At 37.8% G+C, this 24,314-nt stretch overlaps 1 protein-coding gene across 3 annotated transcripts in view; it reads right to left on the bottom strand.

Annotated features, from left to right (window-relative positions):
• sbf1 (SET binding factor 1) overlaps positions 1–24,314 on the bottom strand; it is a 37,187-nt gene that overhangs the window by 9,779 nt on the left and 3,094 nt on the right. The window contains exons 2-26 of one of the 3 annotated variants that reach the window (XM_087787961.1): positions 13,774–13,859; positions 12,631–12,768; positions 12,201–12,320; positions 12,012–12,122; positions 11,285–11,362; positions 9,838–9,867; positions 8,431–8,536; positions 8,226–8,358; positions 8,022–8,130; positions 7,172–7,285; positions 4,640–4,717; positions 4,130–4,243; positions 3,664–3,792; positions 3,476–3,574; positions 3,197–3,404; positions 2,994–3,106; positions 2,773–2,922; positions 2,584–2,652; positions 2,228–2,386; positions 1,902–2,149; positions 1,323–1,495; positions 1,176–1,249; positions 504–696; positions 300–427; positions 6–181 (exon numbers count right to left, since the gene is read on the bottom strand). In XM_087787961.1, the coding sequence (XP_087644087.1) occupies positions 6–181; positions 300–427; positions 504–696; positions 1,176–1,249; positions 1,323–1,495; positions 1,902–2,149; positions 2,228–2,386; positions 2,584–2,652; positions 2,773–2,922; positions 2,994–3,106; positions 3,197–3,404; positions 3,476–3,574; positions 3,664–3,792; positions 4,130–4,243; positions 4,640–4,717; positions 7,172–7,285; positions 8,022–8,130; positions 8,226–8,358; positions 8,431–8,536; positions 9,838–9,867; positions 11,285–11,362; positions 12,012–12,122; positions 12,201–12,320; positions 12,631–12,768; positions 13,774–13,859 (3,136 nt within the window). The remainder of the gene's footprint in view (positions 1–5; positions 182–299; positions 428–503; positions 697–1,175; positions 1,250–1,322; positions 1,496–1,901; positions 2,150–2,227; positions 2,387–2,583; positions 2,653–2,772; positions 2,923–2,993; positions 3,107–3,196; positions 3,405–3,475; positions 3,575–3,663; positions 3,793–4,129; positions 4,244–4,639; positions 4,718–7,171; positions 7,286–8,021; positions 8,131–8,225; positions 8,359–8,430; positions 8,537–9,837; positions 9,868–11,284; positions 11,363–12,011; positions 12,123–12,200; positions 12,321–12,630; positions 12,769–13,773; positions 13,860–24,314) is intronic. The other 2 variants (XM_087787962.1, XM_087787963.1) reach the window with 2 other exon arrangements.

Genomic DNA, 24,314 nt, shown 5'->3' with positions numbered 1-24,314 from the left:
CTCACTTTAGAGACTGATTCTTATCCTTGGCCTTGTGCTCCACCAAAATCTTTCCACTCTGACCGACTGTGAAGGCAAAAGTTCCCTGAACATGTTGAGGATAACGGAGTTTGTGCAGGTGCTTCTTAAAGACCTCGGCCAGGTCTGATGCCACCTCCTCGTCAAACGCAATCTTCATTAACTGCACATGAACACAAAGTGCACCAAGAATTTTAGATAAAGACACTTAAGGTTGTTATGTATCAAATTGCAATGACTCTAGCTGTATATCTATCTATAATATTTTAACAGCCAAATACCTGAAAGGTGCATGACCGGAGCTGCAACCCCTCCTGCACAAACTGATCCATTGGGATAGTGACAGAGATCCTCTTCTCCTTGGTCAAGGAGGCAATGGGGAAAGAACGTGTAACTACCTGCTCGCCGACTGTAAGACAACAGCACAAGTATTTCATAAGCTACGTCAAGTTATAAAGTTTGTGCAAAAATAGCTGGTTTCTCACCCAGTGGGTCAGTAGGCGTGCCCTTGAAGATTAGCCTGTATGTCGTGAGGAAGATGGCACCCTCTGCAGGCAGCAGTGGTGGGCCTCCCATTAGCCCTGTGGCTTCCTCCCTGCCGTCTGGAATCAAGTGGACTCTCATGCCCTCCATCACCAACTCCTCCCCCGACAAGAGCGTTGGCCTGAGCAGCTTTGGCTTTAAAAGGGACACAGCAAGAATACTTTTAAGATTAAGGATTGTGAAGTCCTCTGGGAATAAGGAATCATTCATAATGTCCCTTTTTAAAAAAATTAATTTTAGGTTGAGGTTTTTTGAGTTGCAAAGTAAACCTTGTGTAAATGTTTTTATCTTTAGGCTGAACAGGACTTCGACAGGTCTAGACAAGTCCAAGTCTCCCATTGATACTGATGAGATTAGTAAATTGTGCGCAAAACACTGCACCCTTCAATGCAAAGGCAGCCAGACGAATAGGCTTCAACAGCTCCATTAGATGTATGTTCTTTACCACAGCAATCAACCAGCATGCACTGCTCTAGCGTGCAGTCAGTCACAAAGTCAACCTCTGTGACATACCTGCTGCAATACTGTGACTCTGAGTGAAGGGGATGGTGGACATTGGGCGTGTGGTCTGCAAGGCTGTTCTTCAGTGAAAGGTAAAAATAGGAATTGGTTACCTTTTGAATCGGTGGCAGACGCTTACTCTCCCTGTGCACTGCATCCAAAGTCTCAATGTGCATTTGAACAATGTCTGCGGGAGGAAATCAGGGTAAGTGCAGGTCAGATTTGGGAATAGCATGTGTAAGGAAAGTGGTAAGTTTTACCTGGTATCATGGTGTGCAGAGCCTTCAGGTGCTCGTTGGTAACACCACTCTCATTGCACACTTTGTCCACGAAGCGGTTGATGAATCTGACGACTGAATTTGCAACATCTGAACTCTCTGCATCTTCAAAACCGCTCTCCGTGTCATAGCTCTCTGCCATGCTGCCAGCTATGCTGTAAGACATCATCAGCAAGAATGATATTTTATATGTTACATTAGAAGAAAACAGCTGAAACTTTATGTGAACTCTGTGACCCTGGTTTTCTCTTTCGGTCAAACATTTTTTGGTAATGGTTTTCATGATAACAAAGCACTTCATTGCAAACTACAGCAACAAGCTCATCCAGGAAGTCAGACATTTATGGGGTTTTTTTTTCAAAATAGTTTATTTGTCCCGTGACTTTATTGTTATGTTATGGGGACATAGTTTTATTCTCAAAACAAACACTGAGGGTGTTGACACTCAAGTGAGGAACGTGAGCTGGTTCTGTGCCAGAGACATTAAAGCCTGATTGCTTCACATTTACAATAGATAATAAATGTAAATTATTATTGTAGTAAAGTATCTCCTGCACTCACCTGTTTGTCACGTAACTGTTGCTTACACTTTCAACATCTCCCAGACCAGTGTTTCTTAGCAGCCGATTCTTGCTGGTGTCTAGCGGTAGCAGCAGGTAGCTCATCCTATTGGCATAGTGGATGGCCTGGCTGAAGACTGTGCTCTCTTCTTTCTGGACCCGCTCCATCTGCATCTCTTTGTCTAGCATAGGCCACAGTCGGCTCTGCTCGGACGCAAGCTCCAGGGCGCTAACGCCTGACCCTTCATCCTGCCAAAAAAGTGTTTAATAATGAACAACCTGCAGACTGCTGAGTCATCATCGTCTTTTTAGTTTAAATGAACTCACATAGCTCTGTTGCAACCCATCTTCTGTTTCCAAGTAAAGAGCCTTGATGTGGTTCTGGACGTCGCTGTAGAACATGGCCTCCCAGAACTGCATGTTGGTCCAGACCATGTGTTCTTGTACGCAGCTGTAGGCAAACTGTGTGATACCTGCTCCCAGTTTCTGTAAATAAAGGAAGGCAGAAACACACGCTTTGAATACATCCGTGAAGAGGAAACATTTTAAGAGTCTCTTCGAGTGTTAGAAGGTGGTGTTGGTGTTCTGAGTTGGATATAATAGTCAAGGGAGTGGGGTTGTGTGGAGAATCACTAGACACTAATAAAAAAAAAAGTGAAAACAGTAAAAACCAGTGAACTTACTCTGCAGAAGGCTGTGACCAATGGGAGCAGAGCAGCAGCTATACCATGCTCGTCCATGTGGGAGCAATCCTGAAATAGGTATTAAGAAGTTAGTTTGCAGGAGGAAGTCACAACGATTAGGTACAAAAAATGTAAACATTGTCCAAAACATATTTATTTACTTTCTGCAATTGCTAGAGTTGTTCTGACCTGTAAGGTGCAGTTCATCATGCGTACTATGTAGTCAAACTGTTGGTCATCCAGAACGGCTCTGTTCTGTAGAACATGTTGGTTGAGCTCTTGGGTCAAACAAACCCGAGCCGCTCGTCCCTTTAGAGCTCGCAGGACTGCTGGCATTAGCTGGGCAGGAATAAATCTGCATGAGTTTGATTTCATAAGTCATTTGTCAAAGTCAGGAGTTTCAATGGTACCTTCTTGGCCTCCAACATCTTGTTCTCAAAGATGTATGTGATGCAGTTCCGGACCACTTCCAGCCTGCGGGCACTGTTTGCCATCATGTTGCCATTCCTGTCCACAGTGTCTCCTGAAAAAGGACAAAGAAGAAGACAGAAGCTTTGTTATCACAGCAGTAAGAAGTGATTGTGTAATTTATGGTTAAGTTTAAGGTTCCTACCGAGCAGTGGCCCCGAAGGCACCATCCTCTTCACCTCTGACTTGACGACAGGTGGCGCTGTCTTGAGTTTCGCAGCAGCATGATCAATGAAGAGCTGGACTGCGACTTCGTCCAGGGCCGGGAAGGTGGACTGGTTCTGTACAGAGTTTGTGCCATTTTCCGATGGTCGTTGGACTTTGTGCATAGCCACTGCTGGGTAAGGATTTTCCTGCAGACATCAAACAGAAATCAAGATAATGAAAAACTTCCGTTTACAAAAACATTATTTTCAGCACATACGTTTTTAAACAGCTGCTCAGCCAGTTCTTTAATGTGGTTCATGACTTTGTGTGGGTAAGTTTCTTCTTGTCGTATCCTCTCCACCTGATTGGCCACCAGCTGAGAAATAAAGTCACAAGTGAATATTTGTGATAATTACAGTAAAATATGTTAGATTCAGCGCTCATCAAACCACGTTCATCACTTACATCATCAAACAAATCTGTGGGTCTGTATGGAGGGCCTCTCTCTGACACAAAGCCTGCGAACGCCATCCCGTCCAAAACCTTCATCAGGAAGTCATCTTCTGTTAGTGCCCGCTGGCCAAGGAAGGCAGCCTAGAAAACAATTCAAATTGCGAGAGAGAAAGAGATACATAAGTGTTCACATGGTATACAAGACTCAATACTACTTATTATGATAGTTGTATAAAGTCTCAGTTTTAGTTTTAGTTCAATAACCATTTTATTTTACCACTTCTGTCTCTGACGCTGTTCAATTTGTACAATAATGTTCTCAAGTATCAGTTTCTAAGTTCCAATTCTAGTAAATATTAATTTTTTTTTTGTATAATGTTTTTATACCATGTTGCCCCTAAAGGATAACATGGATTCAATCACAGACAAAAAAGAAACCATTTAAAGTAGTTGCTATATCAGAAACCAAGTGTTTTACCTTATGAAAGCGGATTACAGGTTCTGGGTGAATGCGGATGATATGTAAACACCATCGATAGCCTTGGAAGAGTTGAGCAAAGAGCCAGAGGAATATACCCCGGATCTCCTTATCCTGGAACATAACAAGATATAAAGCAAGGCTGTAACTCAAGGCTCAGTTGTTTACGATGAAAAGCAAAAACACCAGAGGACTCTATAAATTACTTAATACAAAGGATATAAATCCACCTAACCTAAAACCAAAATAAGGAGGGTTAAGTACAAACATTTGAGGAATATAACAGACAAATTTAACATTCCATTCCATCCAACCACTATGGATTAATTTTTATTAGACTACATTAGCATACAACTTACAACTACAACTAAACCATTCATGGCTTAGGAAATCTACTGACAATGTTGCTTTTACATCGGGGACATTTTTGTCTAGCAAGGTAATGATATCAGCTCACATTAATCACACTCTTCTAGAAAGCCGACTATTAGGTCGGATGTGAAGTCTCACCTGAATCTTGAGAGTGGAAGGTTGTGTAGACTGTGGTGGAAAAGCATGATCAGCCACTTCCAGCTCTGGATCTAAAACCTGCAAAAACCAAGCCTTAATAAATTAAAAGTAATGTTCATCGTGAATTATTTTCTCCCCGTGTGGACATGGGATGAAAAATCAAAGAGGAGTCACATATTAATTTAAATATCATTTTAATTGAACAGTTTTTCCAGAGCCTGGTAACATTATCCTCAGTCATTAAAGAATGTACAATGACTTTTTAAAATCAGTTATCTAACAGATTCAGGTTGATTAGCTACGGTCTTAACAGGCACCAGATCAAGTTTCAGACATATGCTGCAGCTTAGACCTGATTCCGAGTTGCCTACCAACAATCTGCATCACCACCTCTGTGACCTTCACCTGATCCTGCTAAATACAGCAGAAAACATGTTTGAACCGCTGATGAAAGGTGCTGATCCAGTGTTCTCAAATTGGTGGCCTGACGTATGACTTGCTGATAAATATTGTGTCAGATAATCAAGTCCAGCTTAACAAGTCATTTAACAAGTGTTTTGTCATCATAACAAAACAGAATTATATCATCGCAAGGAGCCGACGAGAACGGTAGTCTCTCCAGTAGCTCCGCCTCAATCAATAACGATCCATAACTTTCTGGATTTTATTCATCATTTTTATTATAATTCTTCGATGGATACTTTTGAACATGGGATGAGAATCGTCTTGTTTACTCAAGAGGGGATCTGCTGTCACTGAAGTCAATGGCAGGGCCTGGAGATCGTCATGATATCCCGATGGAACTTCTGCGCAGCTATCGTAGATAGAGAATTCGGAGAAGAGAATAAAGGCTAAGCTAATGGACTATCGGAGACATCATAGACCATGTATCCCCAGGATCACGATGGGGAACGTCAATGCATTGACAAACAAGATCGACGAGCTGTCTGCCCTCAACAACCCGAGAGCAGCTTGTTGACCTTCACATAGACGTGGCTCACTCAATTGACTCCGGACGCTGAGGTGGAACTGCCAGGCTTCACCACCATAAGAGCCGACAGAGACACACGCGCTTCTGGGAAGCGTTGAGGAGGAGGTCTCATCATGTACGTGAATAAACGCTGGTGTAGATCGGGACACGTTACTGGGAAGAAAGTCTTGTGTTGTCAGGATCTAGAACCGTTGGCTGTCAGCCTGCAACCATACTATCTACCACGCGATTTCAATCACATGATCGCAGTTTGTGTTTACATTCCTCCAAGTGCTGAGGATGGAGCGGGTGGGTGGTCAGAACTCCCTAATGTTAATTTATGACAAATACAAAACTAGTTTTATGATATCGTCTAAACTTTCTAGTCAGATCTACAATCCAGATTATCATCCACATCACAGGTGTCAAACTGGTCGAGAAAAGGGCAGAGGCGGTGCATGTTTTGGATCCAACCAGTCAAGCACATGAGGTGTCTGAAAATTGTCAGTCAGATGCTGGTTGTTTCAGCTGACACTTTATACGTTAACTTATGTGTGCTTAACGGTTTGAAACAAAAAACCTGCACCCTTGGCCCTTTTCTGGAACAGTTTGAAACCCCTGATCTATGTAGAGATAATTTCAGTACAGCTGTAAATCTCCCCAAATGTTATGACATGACATATCTTGAACTCCTACAATGTGAAAAATCTCTCAGATCCATGTTAATCTATCTGTATTTTCAATATTGAAGTCAGTCAGCTCTTTATATGAAGGTTGTGATGTTGTGTAATCACTCATTGGCAACTATAAACGCAGCAGGAAATAGGAAGACTTATTGTAAGAGAACAATAAGGAAACTAAACCTCTTTATATGGCTAATCACTTAAATACATAAAAGCAACATTGTTAAACAACTAAATCACTTTACAGCTACTAGTTTTTACAACTAGTAAAGATGACTCGAGCCAACTTATCATGGACCATTGTTCTTTAAGTGTTATAGTTCATCCACTAGTTTATGATGATGCAGTAAATGCTGCTCACGTTCAAACCCCTCAGTGACAAATGGCATGAAAAGGTTATTAATCAACAAGGAATGTTTTATGTTTCCAATATAGGAAGAATAAAACAGTTTTTATCTTGATCCATAAACTGGTTAGAGGAAATATTTTGTGCACAAATGTGGAATATTGAATGATTTTTAGGAACATTTTAAAAGCTTTGAAACAGCCCCATTGACATTTAAATATCGTTATCATTTCTGATATGTGTGGACATTGAAAAACGTTGTTGTTTTTTTTAGAGGATTATTATTATCTTGCTTTTACTTAACTTAATTTTGAATTACCCATTTCATATTTTATGACATGTCTTTACCTCTTTATAACTGCCAGCGGTGTCCATAACTGCATATGTTGCTTTTCGATATTCCCTTGTTCATTTTACTTCAGTTATGATTCAGTTTGACAATAAAATGAAGTATGTTAAAGGAGATACAAGTCACTTCTCGAGTGCCAACTCAGCCGTTTCCAATATAACACAAGGAAACGCCCAATTCATACCATGGAGAGTGCAGTTTGGGTCTGCTGTAGAAGTGGTTCAGGGAGCAGGGAGATGTGGATACACTCTGGGATGGTAACAGTTCCACCATCAAGGTCAGCGATGATCACATCCAACTGATGAACCCAAGCAGAGAGTGACACAAAAAACGTTCACATGAGGAGACAAGGATCACATATTCATTTAGGTCCATTATAAGTTGGTAAATGCAAGGTAATGGACATATTCACTGAGAATACAATACAATAATTCTTAAAGGTAGTTGGTTACAAGACTGTTGTCATCAATCTAACCTGGCAACAACCTGTAAGGATTGCATCTGCTGCTCACATAAAGGCAAACAACCATTCGTTAATCAAGATAGTTCATCAAGTTTCTTAATTGTATGATTTTGATTATATCCACCAACTATACATATATATATATATATATATATATACAGTATATATATATATATATATATATATTCTGTACACATCATATAATAATATTGTAGCCGTTTTACCTCTACTGTTTTTCTCACACTACACATATTTGAAGCAAAGTTTCAACAAATGATCAGGCTCAGGCCTCGAAAACTATTCTACAGAACAGATGCAAGATTCTAAGAAAAAACATTTAGATAAAAACGAAATATTTTTATCCTTTTTATCATATCAAACAACTGTATTATTCGCCTAAAATAAATATAAGGCAATTTCATAAACAAGAAATTTCATATTTAATAAGAGAAACTTGCACTATTCTGAACAAATCCAAGCATGGCATGAAAACAAAACAACAATTTCTGTATTACCTATTCAAATGATGGCCTTAAGTACAACTTGAAAAATAATTGGACCAAAAACCCACCAACTCTTGAGTTTCAGATCGGAAGAATGAGTTGACACCGATGATGAAAGGGGTTGGAGTGCTCAGGACCTCAAGAAGCTTTCCAGGCAGGATGGGAACATATGTAAAGCTGTGGTGAGGCACATTTCAAACAGTAAAATTTAATGCACCATGCTTAACAAAAATACTGTGTATAAAGTTAGCGTAATCATTAAGGCAAAGCACCTGTATTTTAGGGGGAACATAATGGACAACAAGCCTCTGCAGCCATCTGTTAGCCGCTGATAGCTGCTGGACAAAAACAGGATCTTGTGTTCCGTGAGGGCCGCACAGTAGAGGTATAGAACGTTGACTATACCTGCATCAAACACAAGATAATTACTTGGGTTGTTCAGGAGGAATTGTTATATAGCACACCGTTTACACATACCAAGCTGTCTGAAGAGTTGTGCCACGCTACTGCCACTTATGGGTAGTGAATCGTTGATGGGAGTTTGGATGACTTGGCGGTCGCCAGCGCCTAATGTTATTGTCCTCTACAAAGAGCCATAAAGAAAAGGGACATATTGAAGAAAAGGTCAGAGTGGAAAAGGGCATCAATCATTGCTCAGAGGCTGTGGTTTTAATCACAAACAGTGCATGTCAGGCAGTGTGATTCAGCAGCAAAGATGGAGAATCCCAGGAGCTTAGCAGGTACATGGGAAATTAGAAACAAGCCATTCCAGCTGATCAAAAAACAGAGAACATTTTAAGACGGTTCCATAGAGACGACTTTAATGTACAGAGGAGCCGTGTAAGCAGGTGATTTTCGCACAGTAGGGGGGCAGTGATGGTGTCATGAGAAGAAAAATAAATAACTGATTAGGGATTATTCACATGATGAAAATGGGGAGAAATGCATAAAAAGGTTCAAGATGTGGTGATATGTTAATTATATAGACGAATGCGTGGTCTATTTTCCACTGACATAAGTTAACTCTTAAAACAGGACAGGGCCAGATACAAGTCAACAAATACACATAGTACCTGGGAATCTCATTTTTCTTTATTGGTCAATAAAGCAACAGTAACCTAATCTATCAAAGAATGTCGTCTAAAATAGTCAAAGCCACAACAACACTATTCTCAAGGTACATCACGTAAATACCTACAATACCAGAGTAAATTAAGCTTGGTTTGGTCAACTTTTTCTAGAATATTCAATTGAAGCAGTATCAAATGAATAGCATTGAAGCAAACTACAGTATATATGTTTGTATACGAAATGCGCTGGGGCAGCGATGATGTGATCTCATGCTCATCAAAGGAAATAGTTAGCAGCTCAAAGTCAGCTCTTTCGTTATGTGACACAACAACTGATCGTGAGGTGAGCCAGATACAAAATACAAATACAAAGTCACATTCATGCTTTGCATTTCATCAACAATACATGCTTAACAGTTGAGGTTGAGCTTTGACTGTGGGGTTTTCCATTTCTGTATTATAAACTATCAATCAGTGTTCATATGCATTCATATGGAGATTTGGTGTTGAGCTTAAAGATTCATAGATAAGGATTCTCAACATGTTTTTTTTTTCTCTAGATGTATGGCTCATAATTACAGGATAACTAAAGTGGTTAACAACAACAAATAAAAATTGTATCTTATCCATCTGATTTTGAGAGGTTCTATCATAACTGAATTGAATAAGGACAGTGTGGTTTCAGATCAGATCAGCTGTCATGTCACATATTGGGTGTTTTGGTTCTTCTGGGTTAATTGAATCAAAGAAAAAGAGAATGAAAAAGCATTATCAGATGAGTGATGAGTGAAACAATGAAGTCAGGGAGGCGTACCAAACTTTCCTCTCTCTCCTCCTGGCCAGTCTATACAAATACCCAAGATATCAACACAGACGCGCACACAAACAAACACAAGCAACCCACAGAATAAGACACAGGTTAGAAATGACAGGATGGAGGTCGCAGTGCAGCTCAACTCCACACCAGGATGAAACTTCTGCATCGACGAGTACATGGATGTTACATGGACAAGATGAATATAAATGCAACAATCAGGCTATGGACTTTAAACAGACAAAAGCAACACAAACAGGTTAAGCATCGTTTGACAGCACAGCAGAGAAACATATTTTCTGTTATTCTCAATTGCATGCAGAATAGTATGGCTTGTTAAATGTGGTTGTACATAAATGAAAATTTTGATATGCCTCACTAGTAGGAATTAGCACGAAGAACAGTGACTGTGCAAGGAACACAGCAGTAGAACACATGGTATCTTTGAACTTTGCATACTTTCAGTACAGCTAGCAAACATGACAAAAACAGTGACTGAAGGATAGTCTCAAATATGAGTGAACCAGTGAAACGGTAATGGTACAGGACACGTTGCGCCCAAGACATTTCCTTGGTAGTAAGACAGAATTTACATATCTTGGTCTGTTGCAAAGATGCTCATCACCTGCCTCACTCACACCCTTCCACAAACTGATACTTTCATGCTTCATGTTTAATTGTCATATACATTAAATTGGTGGTACTGATAAATATAGTTTGCAATTTATATGAGCCACTTTCTTTAGAACCAATTGTCATTTAGGTTTGAGATCGCTATTCTAATACATAGCAGCAGTATAAGCCAGGGCTGTTCTTACCTGTGCTTACAAAACATTTATTTAAAAAAAAGTTAGCATAAAGTGGTAAACAATTCTTACATGTGTAAGAGGGAGTCAATATGGACACAGACACATGTTTAGAAGTTTATAAATAGACACGCGGCACATATAACGTATAAATGCTTTAAGTTTGGCAGCAATGTGTGTTTACCCATCTAAACGTGCATGTTTGTGTGCGAGTAAGTGTGTTAATACTGATTGGACCCGATTCTCTCATTCAGCCAGTGTGCTGCCAAAAAGTGGACCATCTGTCGACCCATATGGTCAAAACAGTAGCTAAACTACAACTGCATAGGTAACAACTTGTGTACGACATTAAGTGATGTGATGTATTTAGAAAACAATGCCACTCTTTCAACAAGTATATGAAGGATATGAGAGAAAACGGGGAAATGCAACATTTGTAATGATTTACAGAATCCTACACTATTTGATCAAAATAGCACACAAAAAGCAGACCAAACATTTAACACGAGAAATCAGCCATTATTTCAAATAGATATATGGAGAAAAAAAACATTCCTTAAAATAACATAACTCAGGCCTCTCAACAGAATCAATCACATAATGCAGGCTGTTGATTGGTAAAGCTTGAAGGACCTTGTTACCTGGAGACAGGCAAGCAGCCAGTCACAGGCTGCAACCTGAGGAACCTGGTCTAAACTACAATCTGAGGGGTCATTTATCTGTAACACAGAGGGATCAGGATACAGTATAGTGACACACTAGTAAATATCATCCAAAAATCTAATTAAAGACAAGCCAAGTAAGTGAATGCATTGACGTTACAAAGCATGCATATCAAGTTCATGGCTCATCTTTTTAAATCAGGATTTAACCTTTTATACAAAGTTGTTACATAATGTTCCCATGTTTGTCCAACTTAAATTCATTTTGATCTTAATTATAGTGACCATTTTTACATTATGAATAGCTAATTTTGAGTTGTTCATGATTCATTTTGAAAAGTGAAGAGTCCCTCATGTATACGAGAAGGCTCCATGTTGCCATCTACACTGGTTAAAGTAAAACTGCTTGCTAATGAATATTTGCTGAAATTGTTGATGAGAAAACACGTGCTTATCCCCCGTCTTATCTCTGTGTCAAGGTTCACCTTGATCCAAAGGCAACACAAGGGATACCTCAAACCGATTTGTTATGGGCCTCCGTGTCACCTTGACCCAGAGATAACACAAGGATTAACTTCAATATTTTTTCATTAAATTCGTTTTTTTTTGTTGTTTTTTTTAAGTACAAGGAATTCCATTTTATGCAAAAAGTATCACAGTGTCAATATTGAGGCTGAGGTCAAAAGATGAATTGATGACAATTTACCTGGGAGCCTCCAGCAATAGGGATGATACACGTGAGGAGATTTCCGACCACAGTCTCCAAAGGGACAGTTAGGCTGTCTATGTGGACGGTGTAGACTAAACCTAAACAGTTCTGTTCAACCAGAAAAAAAACAGGAAAATCGATCATTATTGTTGACTAACCACAGCATGACTGGGATTAATTTCTCACCCTGAAAACCTCTGTGTAGTCTAATCTTGACACAACCACTAGGCTCTTGGGTGCAAAGACCTGAGCGGGTTGGACAACCCCTGGCTCCTCGTCCACCTCACTGACATCGTTCTTTTGTAGCTGTTGAGAGTAAAATCATAGATATGAGCCACGTAGCTTAGAGGAGTAAAGATAACACAATGTTCCCTTTAAGCCTTATCTATAGTATAAGGATTCAAAAGTACTTTTCCACCTGATGGTCTGCACACTCATATACAGTACACCTCTCAGAAAACACATTCACATTGCCCACCTTGATTTGTTTATTTATCAACTGTATTCAAGCAGATTTTAAATCACACACACTAAAACTTACATACTCTCTAGCATTACAATTTCTCAGGTTGTTGCTTCTGCAAACCATAGCATACATAACAATCCAGATACTCACCAGAAGGTTGTCCAGACACTCCCAGAAGGTGAAGCAGGCACAGTAGTGACGTTCTGAATTGATGTCAGTCAAAACGGACACAAAAAAGGAAACGGGCTGTCGCTCAGGAACCAGCTGCCAACCGCTGGGCTGACAAAACTGAGGTTGACCCAGGAAAGATGGAGGAAAGAACAGACAAGGATGCATATGAGAGATGATTTAGTGACAGTTTGTGAGGTAACCTTAGGCTTTCAGTTTCCAATTCATTTTCCTTCCATCAGATTTGCTACATTTAACAGCAAAATTTAATTTGCTAAAATCCTACAGGAGGTATGATACTAAACAAGAGAAATATATAATTATGGCTGCACTTTAGGGGCTCCAAATGTCTCTCTCCCCAGAGCATTACACTGGGACACAAAAAAAGACTAGTGATTCATAGGAACAAATGGTTAAATTGAGCCAGTATAATGCCCAGGTTGATTTTGGGTTTGTCTAGGTAAATATAGAAAAGATGAATGCAATTTATCTAAGGTAAAACAGAAAAATGTCACAGCCACCTGTGGGGCAAATGAACAGTTCCTGGTCATGTATAGAAAGATAACTACTACTGCGGAATTCCAGCATTTTATAAATTTGTCCCTCATTCATTCAATCTTAACCTTTTCAAGGTTCATTATTAAGGAGTATTTCTAAAATGTACTATATTACAATATATAAATTACATGACACGCTAGCTTCTTTTTTATATCGTCATTATTATTTGAATAAATGAGAAAGCATAATCAAATAAAAGTTATATAATTCTACATTTAAAAAGCCACTGACTTTGCATACCCAACTGTATACCCAACTGTTTCTTAATAATTGTACCTTATTACAAATTATTGTTTTTAAATTCATTGATTAGATTGACAACTATACAGTGAAGTAAAGCAGAAGTGGCACGGCTCAAAAGATTACTTATTAAAACATTTTTAATTTGACAAAGAAATTACTACAATTAGCATCTATCATTTTCTACCCATCTGCTGAATATTATATAAAGGAGGGAAAAAGGTGTATAATGAAGAAGAATATTTTCAAACAAAAGCAGTAATGTAAAAAACACAACAAGCCCCATCATTACAAGGCTGAGTGCTATTTCGTCAAATATTGACTTACCAGCTCTACTCCTTGTGGGAACGGACTGTCTTCCCAGTCTTTCTCAGGAAACCGCTGCAGAATGCGGCCTTGACCTTCACCCTCCACTGAAAAGAAAGATTGGGACAAAAACAGAGGTCAGTCATTATCATTTTAATGGTTTTCATCTTCTTACATTGCAACCAATGCTAAGCAAATATCTGCCCTATATAGTCAAGATAATATAAAAAGTATGTTTTTATCTCTGGGATTTGATGCACAGATCCGACTTTAATTATTAATTAAGTACGGGTTTTTTTGTAAAGTGTCTTTCTGTCCCGATACGTTACTTGAGTTTTGGGTATAGAGTATATACGTTTACCAGCCTTTTAAGAACATACAGTTGAATTGTAAGCTTTGTTTACCCTTTAACCCGACCACATTTTCTATTATTATTGATGCTTTCATTAGATCGACTAAAAGATTTTCTCTGCTGTTCACTTTGGCGTTATGCTTCTATTAGATGCTGATTTAAGTTAGTGGTTTTGAATCTTGTGGCAGGACTTCTCCTCGATATATCCCCACACATCCACACTAGAGCCTCTTCTGTGAGCCGCTACGAGCAGCCGCTGATTGAGAAGCCAGGAGGTCACATCAGCACAATATCGGATCTCCAGATTTAACCATTTTCGTTGATACCCAATCCAACTTTCAGAGGCTGGATTGCACCAATACCAGGATCATATTTTTTAATCCCCATTTACTAAGACAACAAACATGTATCAGTCCATCTGTCCACACATTGAACAATGTTAGAAATGTGTTCTTGCTAGTGAGATCACCACAGGTAACATCTAAATCAAATTACAAGATGAATATAAATGCAACAATCAGGCTATGGCTGACACTGCAACACAATTATTAACAACATAATAAAAGGAGACAATAAAAGTAGTGCATTTTGAATTTGTAGTACTAAGCAATTCAAATAAATATTGTCTCTCGAAGTTACGGGCTGGACACGGCTCCTTCTCTTTTTAATCCTAAAGCTTCAAATTACCCTGGTCGACTCAGTGAAAGAGGAGAAATTTCAAACAATCACACATCTACTACTTGATGTAGCATGTATTCTGCCAGGAAATTAATAGCATGTGCTCAAATACATAATTCCACTTATGAGGCCAGGGTAACTGTTGGTCAAGTCTGGCTCATGTCCAACAACAGAGAGAGAGAGAAAACGGGCCAAATTATGTAACAAACACTAGCCTGTCTTTCAGCTTTGTGGACATTTCACCAATTAATAGTACCATTCATCAACACAAGGGACTATTCTGAAAATGAAGTGAGGATGAGAATAAAACTGAACACTAGTTATTCTTCTGTCCTTCTGGTCTAGACAAATACACAGTAGACATGGTCCTAAAATGCTATCTGCCTGATATATACATTGTTTTCGGTTGATGAAGGTGCAAGAATGAAGTTAGAGATTGTTAGAGAGTGTGCATGAGTAATCTGGAGATGTTAGCTAGTGTATATGATTATATTCACACCAATAAAAAGCAAATTCTGCAACAATGTATAAACATATACGGATTGAATTGGCTTTAATCTAAATACGTTGGTCGTTGAATGTAAACGCTTTAAATTGCATCCATTAAACGTGAAACTCCAGTTAAACTACTATGAGCTTCTACTGTAAAGCTTAACTGATGTCCGGTATTTATACTGCTGAGGCAAATGCATCCTAAGGTTTTTCTTTAAATGGCAACAGGAAACAACTTTCTAAAACGATAAGTCACTTTCTCACTTCCTCTGTCTGTTAATTTTTATTTCAGGTTTCAAGAAACACCAGTCCAATGATCCAAAGTTATGGCTAAATTTATACTTTCTGCAAACACAACAGCCAGAACATGCAGGATCCACCATTTGTACAACAATTTATTTGCATACGTAACATAATTATATTTGCAATCCTTGAGATATTTTGACATTTGGTAAAGACCTACGCATATCAACAAGTGTTAATTTAAAAAAAACTAAGGTCACACTGACACACAATTCAAGTGTTAGTAATAAAACAATCTCTGATTAAATAGATAAGATTTAACAGGCTCCAATACACACAGAGTCCGTTTCCCCTCTTCATTCTGGGATTTCTTTTAAAAGCAGCACATGTTCCATGTTTCTTTCTTACGCAAGAATGAGCTGTCAATGAATGACAAGTAGGTGTGTCAGCAGCACACATGCAGCCTCCCAACCATCCGCCAAAAGTTAAGCAGGGTGGAGATCATTCTTTCGGTTACAGCAGGACATCCTGCAACTGGAGGAGCTGGATGTCCAGGAAATGAGGTTGTTGGGAGTGACACAAACAAATACTTGTGCTTGCATTGTTGTTTACGACCCCTCCTCCTTTCCAGCTCAAACCCTGTGCACTCCTTACAGGTTTATCAGGACTAACGCTCAACACAAGGACTCTCACACACTCCCAACCGCCAGTGCACTTACTCAGTTCTCTCAGGAATGTAATGTTTGTAAAAAAAATATATATATATATATATATATATATATATATAAATTAGCAGTTACAAACAGGCAACTCGCAGATTCTATGATTCTACAGTGAGCCCTGTAAAACAGAAAGATAAAACATACACTTGATAGTTACGGCATCGAGTATATTTACCTCAAAAATTTTGCTGGATCGTGTTAAAAAAAAAAAAATTGTTCACAATGGTCAAATGCTCCTATACAGAATATATAGATTAAATCAGACAAACTGAGTCAGCTGAGTGATACGCATTAAGCTTTGTAAGCTAGCCTTACAAAAATAGACAGTTATCTAATGGTATACAATTTATTTATTTTTTAACAATTAAAATGCAAATATGCACAGCCTTTGTTCATGTTTGTGTTGCAATTAAACTTCCGGCCGCTAGATGGCAGCCATCATTACATCCTGCAACTAATGGAACAATTAAATCCTGCATGATCCAAGCAATTATTGAGGATAAGAGGATACAGTCCAGTCTAGTAGCTTTTAAAGTTGATGTTGATTTTTCATTTTTAATTAAGGCAGTTTTTTTTGTCAAGACTCATGTTTTCTAAAAAACCTTGCAACGACAAGTCAAATACACAGGCAATACTGCAAATATATCCTTGTTCCTAGAGTATTGCAATATATTGTATTGTCATCCCTGCATCATTATATGTATCATGTATCACCAGATTCTTGACAATACTTTTGACAACCGTATTAAAGAAAATGCAAACTTTTTAACATTTCAAAGAGGCTTTTAGGTGCTCAGACCCGGAACAAGGTTTGACTTCCTGAACAGGATATTTAAAAGCAACGCCTTGGGATAATACTCAGCATTAAATGAATAAAAAAACGGCTAGTGTGTAGCTCAAACCTAATAGAGACAAGCGACATGTGCAGGAACAATAATAATAATTATGTTATATAGTAATTCCTGTAGTATTCACGTTTGTTAGGTTCCAAATTTTACTATTACTTATATATACTTATTTGTCGTTTGTTCTGGAGAACAGAATACATTTTCATCCCATATTAGCACAACATACTTTACATTTTTCAAATAACAAATAATTGAATTGCACTTAAATTAAACTAAATTAACTCTTGTATATTGTTTATATAAGCCAAGACCAATCAAGACTCAAACACAATAAAAAAAAAGGGTTGCATTTTTTAGATCTGTGAATTCCCTGATTTTTATTATGGCTCTTAACTACTACCAAAGGTCACAACAGTTGAGTGATTTACTATCAAGACTGAATTGTGACAGGAATTTTGGAGGCGTGTACACACAGCTGTCAGATAAGCAAAGGAACAGCATGTCTGAACAATTGTCAGCAGACTCAGGCTGACAGTGAAGGTGGTTTACTTAATGATGTGTTAATAACTTGTTAGTAAAACACGAAAGAAATATGTAAAAAAAAAAAGCTCAACACAAAAAAGATTTGTGGTTTCAAAAGGTGCATATGATATGAAGCCATTGATAGATGATAGGTTAATTACATTATCAATAAGATAGAATAGATAGAATGCTGCTGGTTTGAAGGCAAAGGGTAGTAACAACAAATATTGATTTGATTTAGATTTCTCTTTTGTTCGCTCACTTTGCATTTTGAAATTGATAAAAATAAACTATTATTATCTAATTTTTGAAAGCATCTTAGTATACAGCATTTTTTCACACCTGCCTAAAACTTTTGCACAGTACTATAAATATATATACAGTATTTAGGTTTAGGTTAAGCTAGAACTTTATTGATCCCTCAGGAGGTCTCCTTCGGGAAATTGTTTTTTTCCAATTAGACACAGCAATACAGCAATTATTCATAAAAATAAGAACAAGAACAAAGAGAAATAAAGAGAAATAACAAGATGATACAATCTTAGTCTAAAGATAAAGAACATAAATCAAAGAAAAATAACAAAGACACAAACATATAGAATAAGAAACGTCAGAAATATGTGACCTTGCAGGCCAGAGGGTATTTACTATGCTCTGTGGGTGTCTTTGTAGGCCAGAAAGAGCACTCGGGTACAGATGACTAGCAGCAGTGAAGGACCCAGACACCGGATGGAGGGTGACTGGCTAGTCATGTGACGGATGAATGACGGTAGTCAGAGTGAAAATGTGTGTGTTCCGTCTGTGTGTGCAGCCCAGAACAGCTTTCATTTGCAGCCTTTCAACCACAGTGACACAACGTCAGGCGGTTTCCAGGGTGACTGAACCAGACTGGACAAAGGGCCTCTGGGTAGTCAGTATAAGGATTTTCAACTATGAACTTGATGAAAACTTTCTGGAGAGGTTCACAGTAGTGTTGCTACTTCGATTAGTTGACATAGTTGGAAAAAATCAATAATTAAAATAGTTGAAAAGGAATTTTATTGACCACTATTGTCGCCAAGCAACTCATCTCATTTCAATCCCTGTTGAGAGGCAGACATGCGCAATCGCCTCTGCAGAGCTACAGGGTATGCAAACATGGCGGCGCCCGCACAGCTGTTCAAAAACGTTTCGGAGTATTTCATCTTGGATATTTCATATATAAGGAGGATTAAGCCAATCTTGCATTGCAGCACGTACGTATTGATTGATGTAATTAAAATGTAATTCTGATGTTGAATACTTTATTCAACTTAATACAGATACGTCTTGTTAATCTTAACAACCATTATTGTACTTCATGCATTATTGTAAAAACTTCACAACTGATAACTTATGTTCTCCAACCTGAACACTGAATCTCCATAACCAACCAACCAGCAATCTCAGGGGTTAAATACCATCAAAGCGCCTGTTGAAAAGAAGTACACGTGCTGCTGATGCTCACTTGGTTTGATTTTATTATCTATTTTTTGTTTAACAAATGTCCTTAAAAGATTAATGTAAAGCAGTCTATCAGCAGTAAAGTTCCATTTTCCATCAAGCATCCATCTTTCCTGTCTTTATTATTATTTGCAAATTAATTAAAACAAACTCATGCTAAATTTATGAAATATTTAAAAAGTGAATTGTTTCAACAGATAAGTCGACTAATAAAATATTAGTTGGTTGCAGCCCTAGTTCACAGTGCCACAGCACTTTTTAAGTCACATGGCATATTTGGCATAAACATCAGACACTTTTGTGTTGTTTAGGTGGGTAGTCAACAAGCTAAAATATACACAGACTTGTTTAAGTAGAATGTATTATAGGTAATTAAATATCTATTTTCTATGGAAAGAGTCCAAACCAATGTATTATAGGAGTGCCTAAATCATCAGATAATGAAGCCTTGAAACAAAAACATGCATAGTTGCAATGACATCATTGTAGTCAGAGCCCCACCTGATAGAATTAAACACCCGTGTTGCTTTACACGAATGACAGACAAGCACGAACATGAAAAGACAAGCTATACACTTCCGTGTATTTTGTGGCAGGGCAAAAACCAATAATTATTCCATTATCAATCAGCTCACTGATGTTTAAAAGGGTTACTTAATCCATGCTTTCAAAAGCTGATACGGAGAAATGTTCTTTCAACCAAAACTCTTCATCAACCTCACATCCTTCCTGCTAAAGCAATGCTCCCCCTCTGTACCTACTTTACATTAGAACAAAACTGCTACAAAAAAAGTTATTTAGGAGAGAAAAAGACACAGTGAAGAGAAACCGCAGGGGGATTCAAACTAGCTTGACTGGTGATTGTAAAGGCAGAGCTCAATGTGAAAAAGACAGGGCGAATCTCCCTCATTTGATAAATAGTAAGTAAGTAAGTCACAAACCACTTAAACAATCAAAACAATACCCAATAAAAAAATATACTTAGAAGATCAAGACAACAACAAGACAAACACAGTCTCAGAGAATCAAGGACATGGTACAATTGCTGACAAGTCACCGTTGATCTTGTGGTTGTTAAAGTGGATGATTCATCTTGATTCATACTAAGTATCTCTGGGAGTTTATAAAGAAAGGATAAAGAACACAAATAATTTAATGATGAGCAAAATGATTGACTGGAAAAACTGTGTGAATGCAAAAGTGTTATTCATAGAAGAGACAAATACAACCCGACCAGAAATAAGGAAGGGGAAACTTAATAGCTGTTGGTTAGACGTTCAATCAAACGTATCTATAGATACAGCAGTTCTCATTCAACATTACTAGGCAATAAACCAGTACATTTTTACACATCAATGCTTTTGCTCTGAAGTAGTTTAACTTGTTCTCCTCTTCATATTAATGGAATTCAAACGATTTTCCTCCATCTTTCCGACTTCTCTTCCGACAGAAAAAGATCCATGAGTGACAAAAGTGGTACACATTAAACAATATTTTTATATTTAGCAGTGAATGTACATTTTTTTATCTTAAGAAGACCTATAATAGTATTGAATAATAATCACAAAAAAATATGATTCCAGCAGGGAGACACCCAGTAACCGTGAATATCCTGTCTCTACTTGACACAGAAGAGTCACACAGTTTTAAATCAAACATCATGTAAACAATGAACAGGAAATAATATGGTGCCTCGCCACTTAGCATATTTGACTAAGCAGCAGGAAGAAGACCGTTTGCTTCTTAAATCAGACAAGGTTGTAGCATGACAAAGCAGTCAGACATTTTTTATCATTAACTATTTTAGTAATCAATGTTTGTTTTGGCAAAAGGGAAATCTGCATTAAGCAAATATAACCGAACCGTCAGTTTTTGACAACACTGCCAAAAATGCTCCATCTAAAGCACAATGGAACTAAGTGAAGTGACTCAGTGGGGGAGCACAGTGGCAGGTCAGATGGAATTAATAAGCACGTTAACATCTGCATATTTAACCAATCACACACAACACAAGATTATAGTAGACACATAGGGAAGCCGAGTTGTGACCTGGATTTCTCCTCTATGAGAAAAAAACCTAATCTCTCACAAGTAAACACTGAATCAGAGATACAAAACAAGGATTTAAACAGTCAGTTTTACATAACATAACATAACATTTTAAGTTTACTCTGTCAAGAAATCAACTGAGTAATTTATTTCTTGTTATTATTTTTGGAAATTGTTGGAAAACCATCCCAACTAGCTGATTATTTCAAACCACCACGCATTTTAGAATGACACTACACAAGTTTGGGATTAATCTGACAACCCCCCTATCTTTAGATCAAAACAACCCCCGACATGCTGTAACGACCTCGTGGGGATTGAATCGATTGCTCCCTTGAGCACCAACAGACGGAACAGTAGGAGCAACATATCCAGCCTTTGTCCTCGGGGACAAATGAGGAATTCTTTAGATTCCAGGAAAACCACTAGAATGGGGCATCCCCAACACCCTGCCGTGAATAAAACATCAAAGATCAAAGCCATTCATGTTCATATAGTTTCAATATACAACAGTATCACGAATATTTCATAGATTGTTTATTATTATTATTTATAACATGTCAAGATATTAACGGTTATATCTACAGTACTCTACAATCTTATAATCTACAGAACAGTACTCGGTCAAATATTTAAAACTGCACAGATAGATGCAGCAGATACACCTTTTATACAAGGCAATAGGAGATTCTACATTTTTTCAAACCATCTTACCCATCACACCTAATGTAACAACGGACAGTTGATTTCTCCAAGCTAATCTCAACCTTAAAACCACCAAAATGTCTCCTCAAATCATTACTGTTTAGGTAGAGTCTAAAGTACGACTCAATGCCATACTAAACTCTATTATTCAGACAAGGACTGGTTCATAACTTGTTTATGAGAATTCCATGTTGGTGGTGTTGACGCTTTTTAGGTCAGATCAATCTTCAGGTTAAGAAACTCCAGCAATATCCTCTATTAACACAGCCCACTAAAGCTTTTAACCACAGTGTTGGTGGGAGAGGAGTAGACATGTGGGGGAGAGCTCCAAATCACTGACCTATATTTAAAGCATTTACTTGATGTCGTCATACTTTATTTTGAGAGAACAAACTATGTAAGTTGCTAATGTAAATACATCTACACAGTCGTCCAAAAGACATCCCAGACTACAAAGCCGCATGCTCTAATTTTAGAAAGAAAATCTATTTTGTACTTCTACAAGACGCACCAGATTAAGCCGAATATATCCCAGATTGTAATATTAAAAAATGGCTCAAAAACGTTCATCACATCTTCTTATTGTAACAGACCGTCTCAAATGACTTATCGAGAGGAAGTCATACGCATTTACGAGGGGCAGAGCTCTGGTGCGGACTCAACATGACGGAGGAACAAATTGACAGTTCTTTAGAAAACACACAACTCAAACACCCGCAATCAACTCAAAGACAAAAGTCCTAAGTCCTAATGCTCATGTCCAACAGAAATCCAAAAAAGTCAGCGATCAAAGTCCAATATAAATCCAAAGGAAAATACACCCAACACTGAGAGTTGCAGAGACTTCGGTCTGCCTGCAACACCTGCCTGACGTAAAGTTGTGTCTTCATGCGCGCTATCACGGCATAAGTGAATGATGAAAAGAAAACAATTCTTCACGCTGATGTCTCCACCTTCAAAGCATTGATTCTTATATGCCAAGATTACGTGTGGCAGCTCCATTTCCTTCTTTACCACCAGAGTGATCACCTTTAACTTAAAAGCCGCATCATATGCTTTTCTTCTAGTATTGTCCATGATGACGAGGGCGAGCACAAATTTCTAATTTAAAAATAGTTGTGAAAGTGCACTTGATGAATCATACCATTTCATTGGACATCTTTGAACTACTCATCAATTTTATTGGTCGACTGTTACTTGGCAAAATGCTTCTGGAGCCTCGAAAAAAAAAATGCTAATCTTGTGAGGAGTATACTTAATCCACTATACAATTCAAAATTCGTATAAATGTCTTAATTTGAGACAATACATTATTTAATTCCATGTAAAAAATAAAGAAAAATAATAAACATTGATCACATCTGATTAACCGGCGGCAAGAATGGTGCATTGAAAAGCTTGGAAAGAGCTGTGGTGCATTCAACAGCGTTTGATAAATACAATAAACATAAAGGCCAATTTTTACTTATTAAAACTAACTAAACCAACAAATGTACAAGATAAAACAGTGCAGGCTTGATTGATTGATTCCACATTTAAACCAATACATGTATATTTGTTAAAGTCCCCTTATAAGGGTTGTGGTATGTGGTAAATGTGTAAAATTAATTTGAAGACTCTATAAGGTCAGCATCTTCTTTTGCTTGATAAGTAAAATTCTAGATTAGAGTATTGTATTCAGCAGTTATCAGTTTAGAAAAATTGATATTGTAATATTGGAAATTAATAGTAAACAAAAGTCGGTTCTTATAATCTATTAAAATGACAAGCCAACAGCTATGAACCAATTGAGGAAGTGGCTGCCAACAGGCAGACTCTGCTGGCAGTGACATAGTCCTCTGCTTGATAGCATCATTCTTTTGTCACCTCACAGAACTGAAAAAAGAATTAACCTTTTTTTCAGATACAAAAGCAACAAGGTGGATAAACTGATCCTTATTATAAACATGATTCTCCTTCAGGAACTCGTCAGTTTCCTGTTTGTCCCTAAAACTCACTGCTGGGTCTTTAACACATTGGAGCAACCACTGTCAAAACACAGGGCATGCTGCGGAGATACTCATGAGAGCTTTGCTATGAAGACCACACCCCACAACTGTGAACTCATAAGCAGCATTTTAAGACCAAAGTGTAACTGCTCAAATGAATGTGCAATGCTCTGGATAAAAAAATATGATAAAACCCCCTAAAAATTGAATACTGTCGACACTTTGGGGTACAGTTTACCCGTTACACCACCATCAATCCAGAAAAATCTACAGGCTTTTAAGCAATTTTTCTTAAAATAAACTTCAAATGTGTAAAATACAATCATATGTAATAAAATTTTTAATTGATTATAAAAACGGATGTACTAATATTACACCATGAAGATAATTAACTAAATAAATGCTGCATCTATTATCAATCTCCAAACGTAGATCAAATACAGCTGTGCATGTCAGGGTTGTCAGAAGAACTGATACTTCG

This window comes from Callionymus lyra, chromosome 3, assembly GCF_982586985.1.
Source record: "Callionymus lyra chromosome 3, fCalLyr1.hap1.1, whole genome shotgun sequence".
Taxonomy (NCBI): Eukaryota; Metazoa; Chordata; class Actinopteri; order Syngnathiformes; family Callionymidae; genus Callionymus; species Callionymus lyra.
Note: the sequence above shows the minus strand (reverse complement) of the source record. Positions and strands in the feature narration are given on the sequence as shown.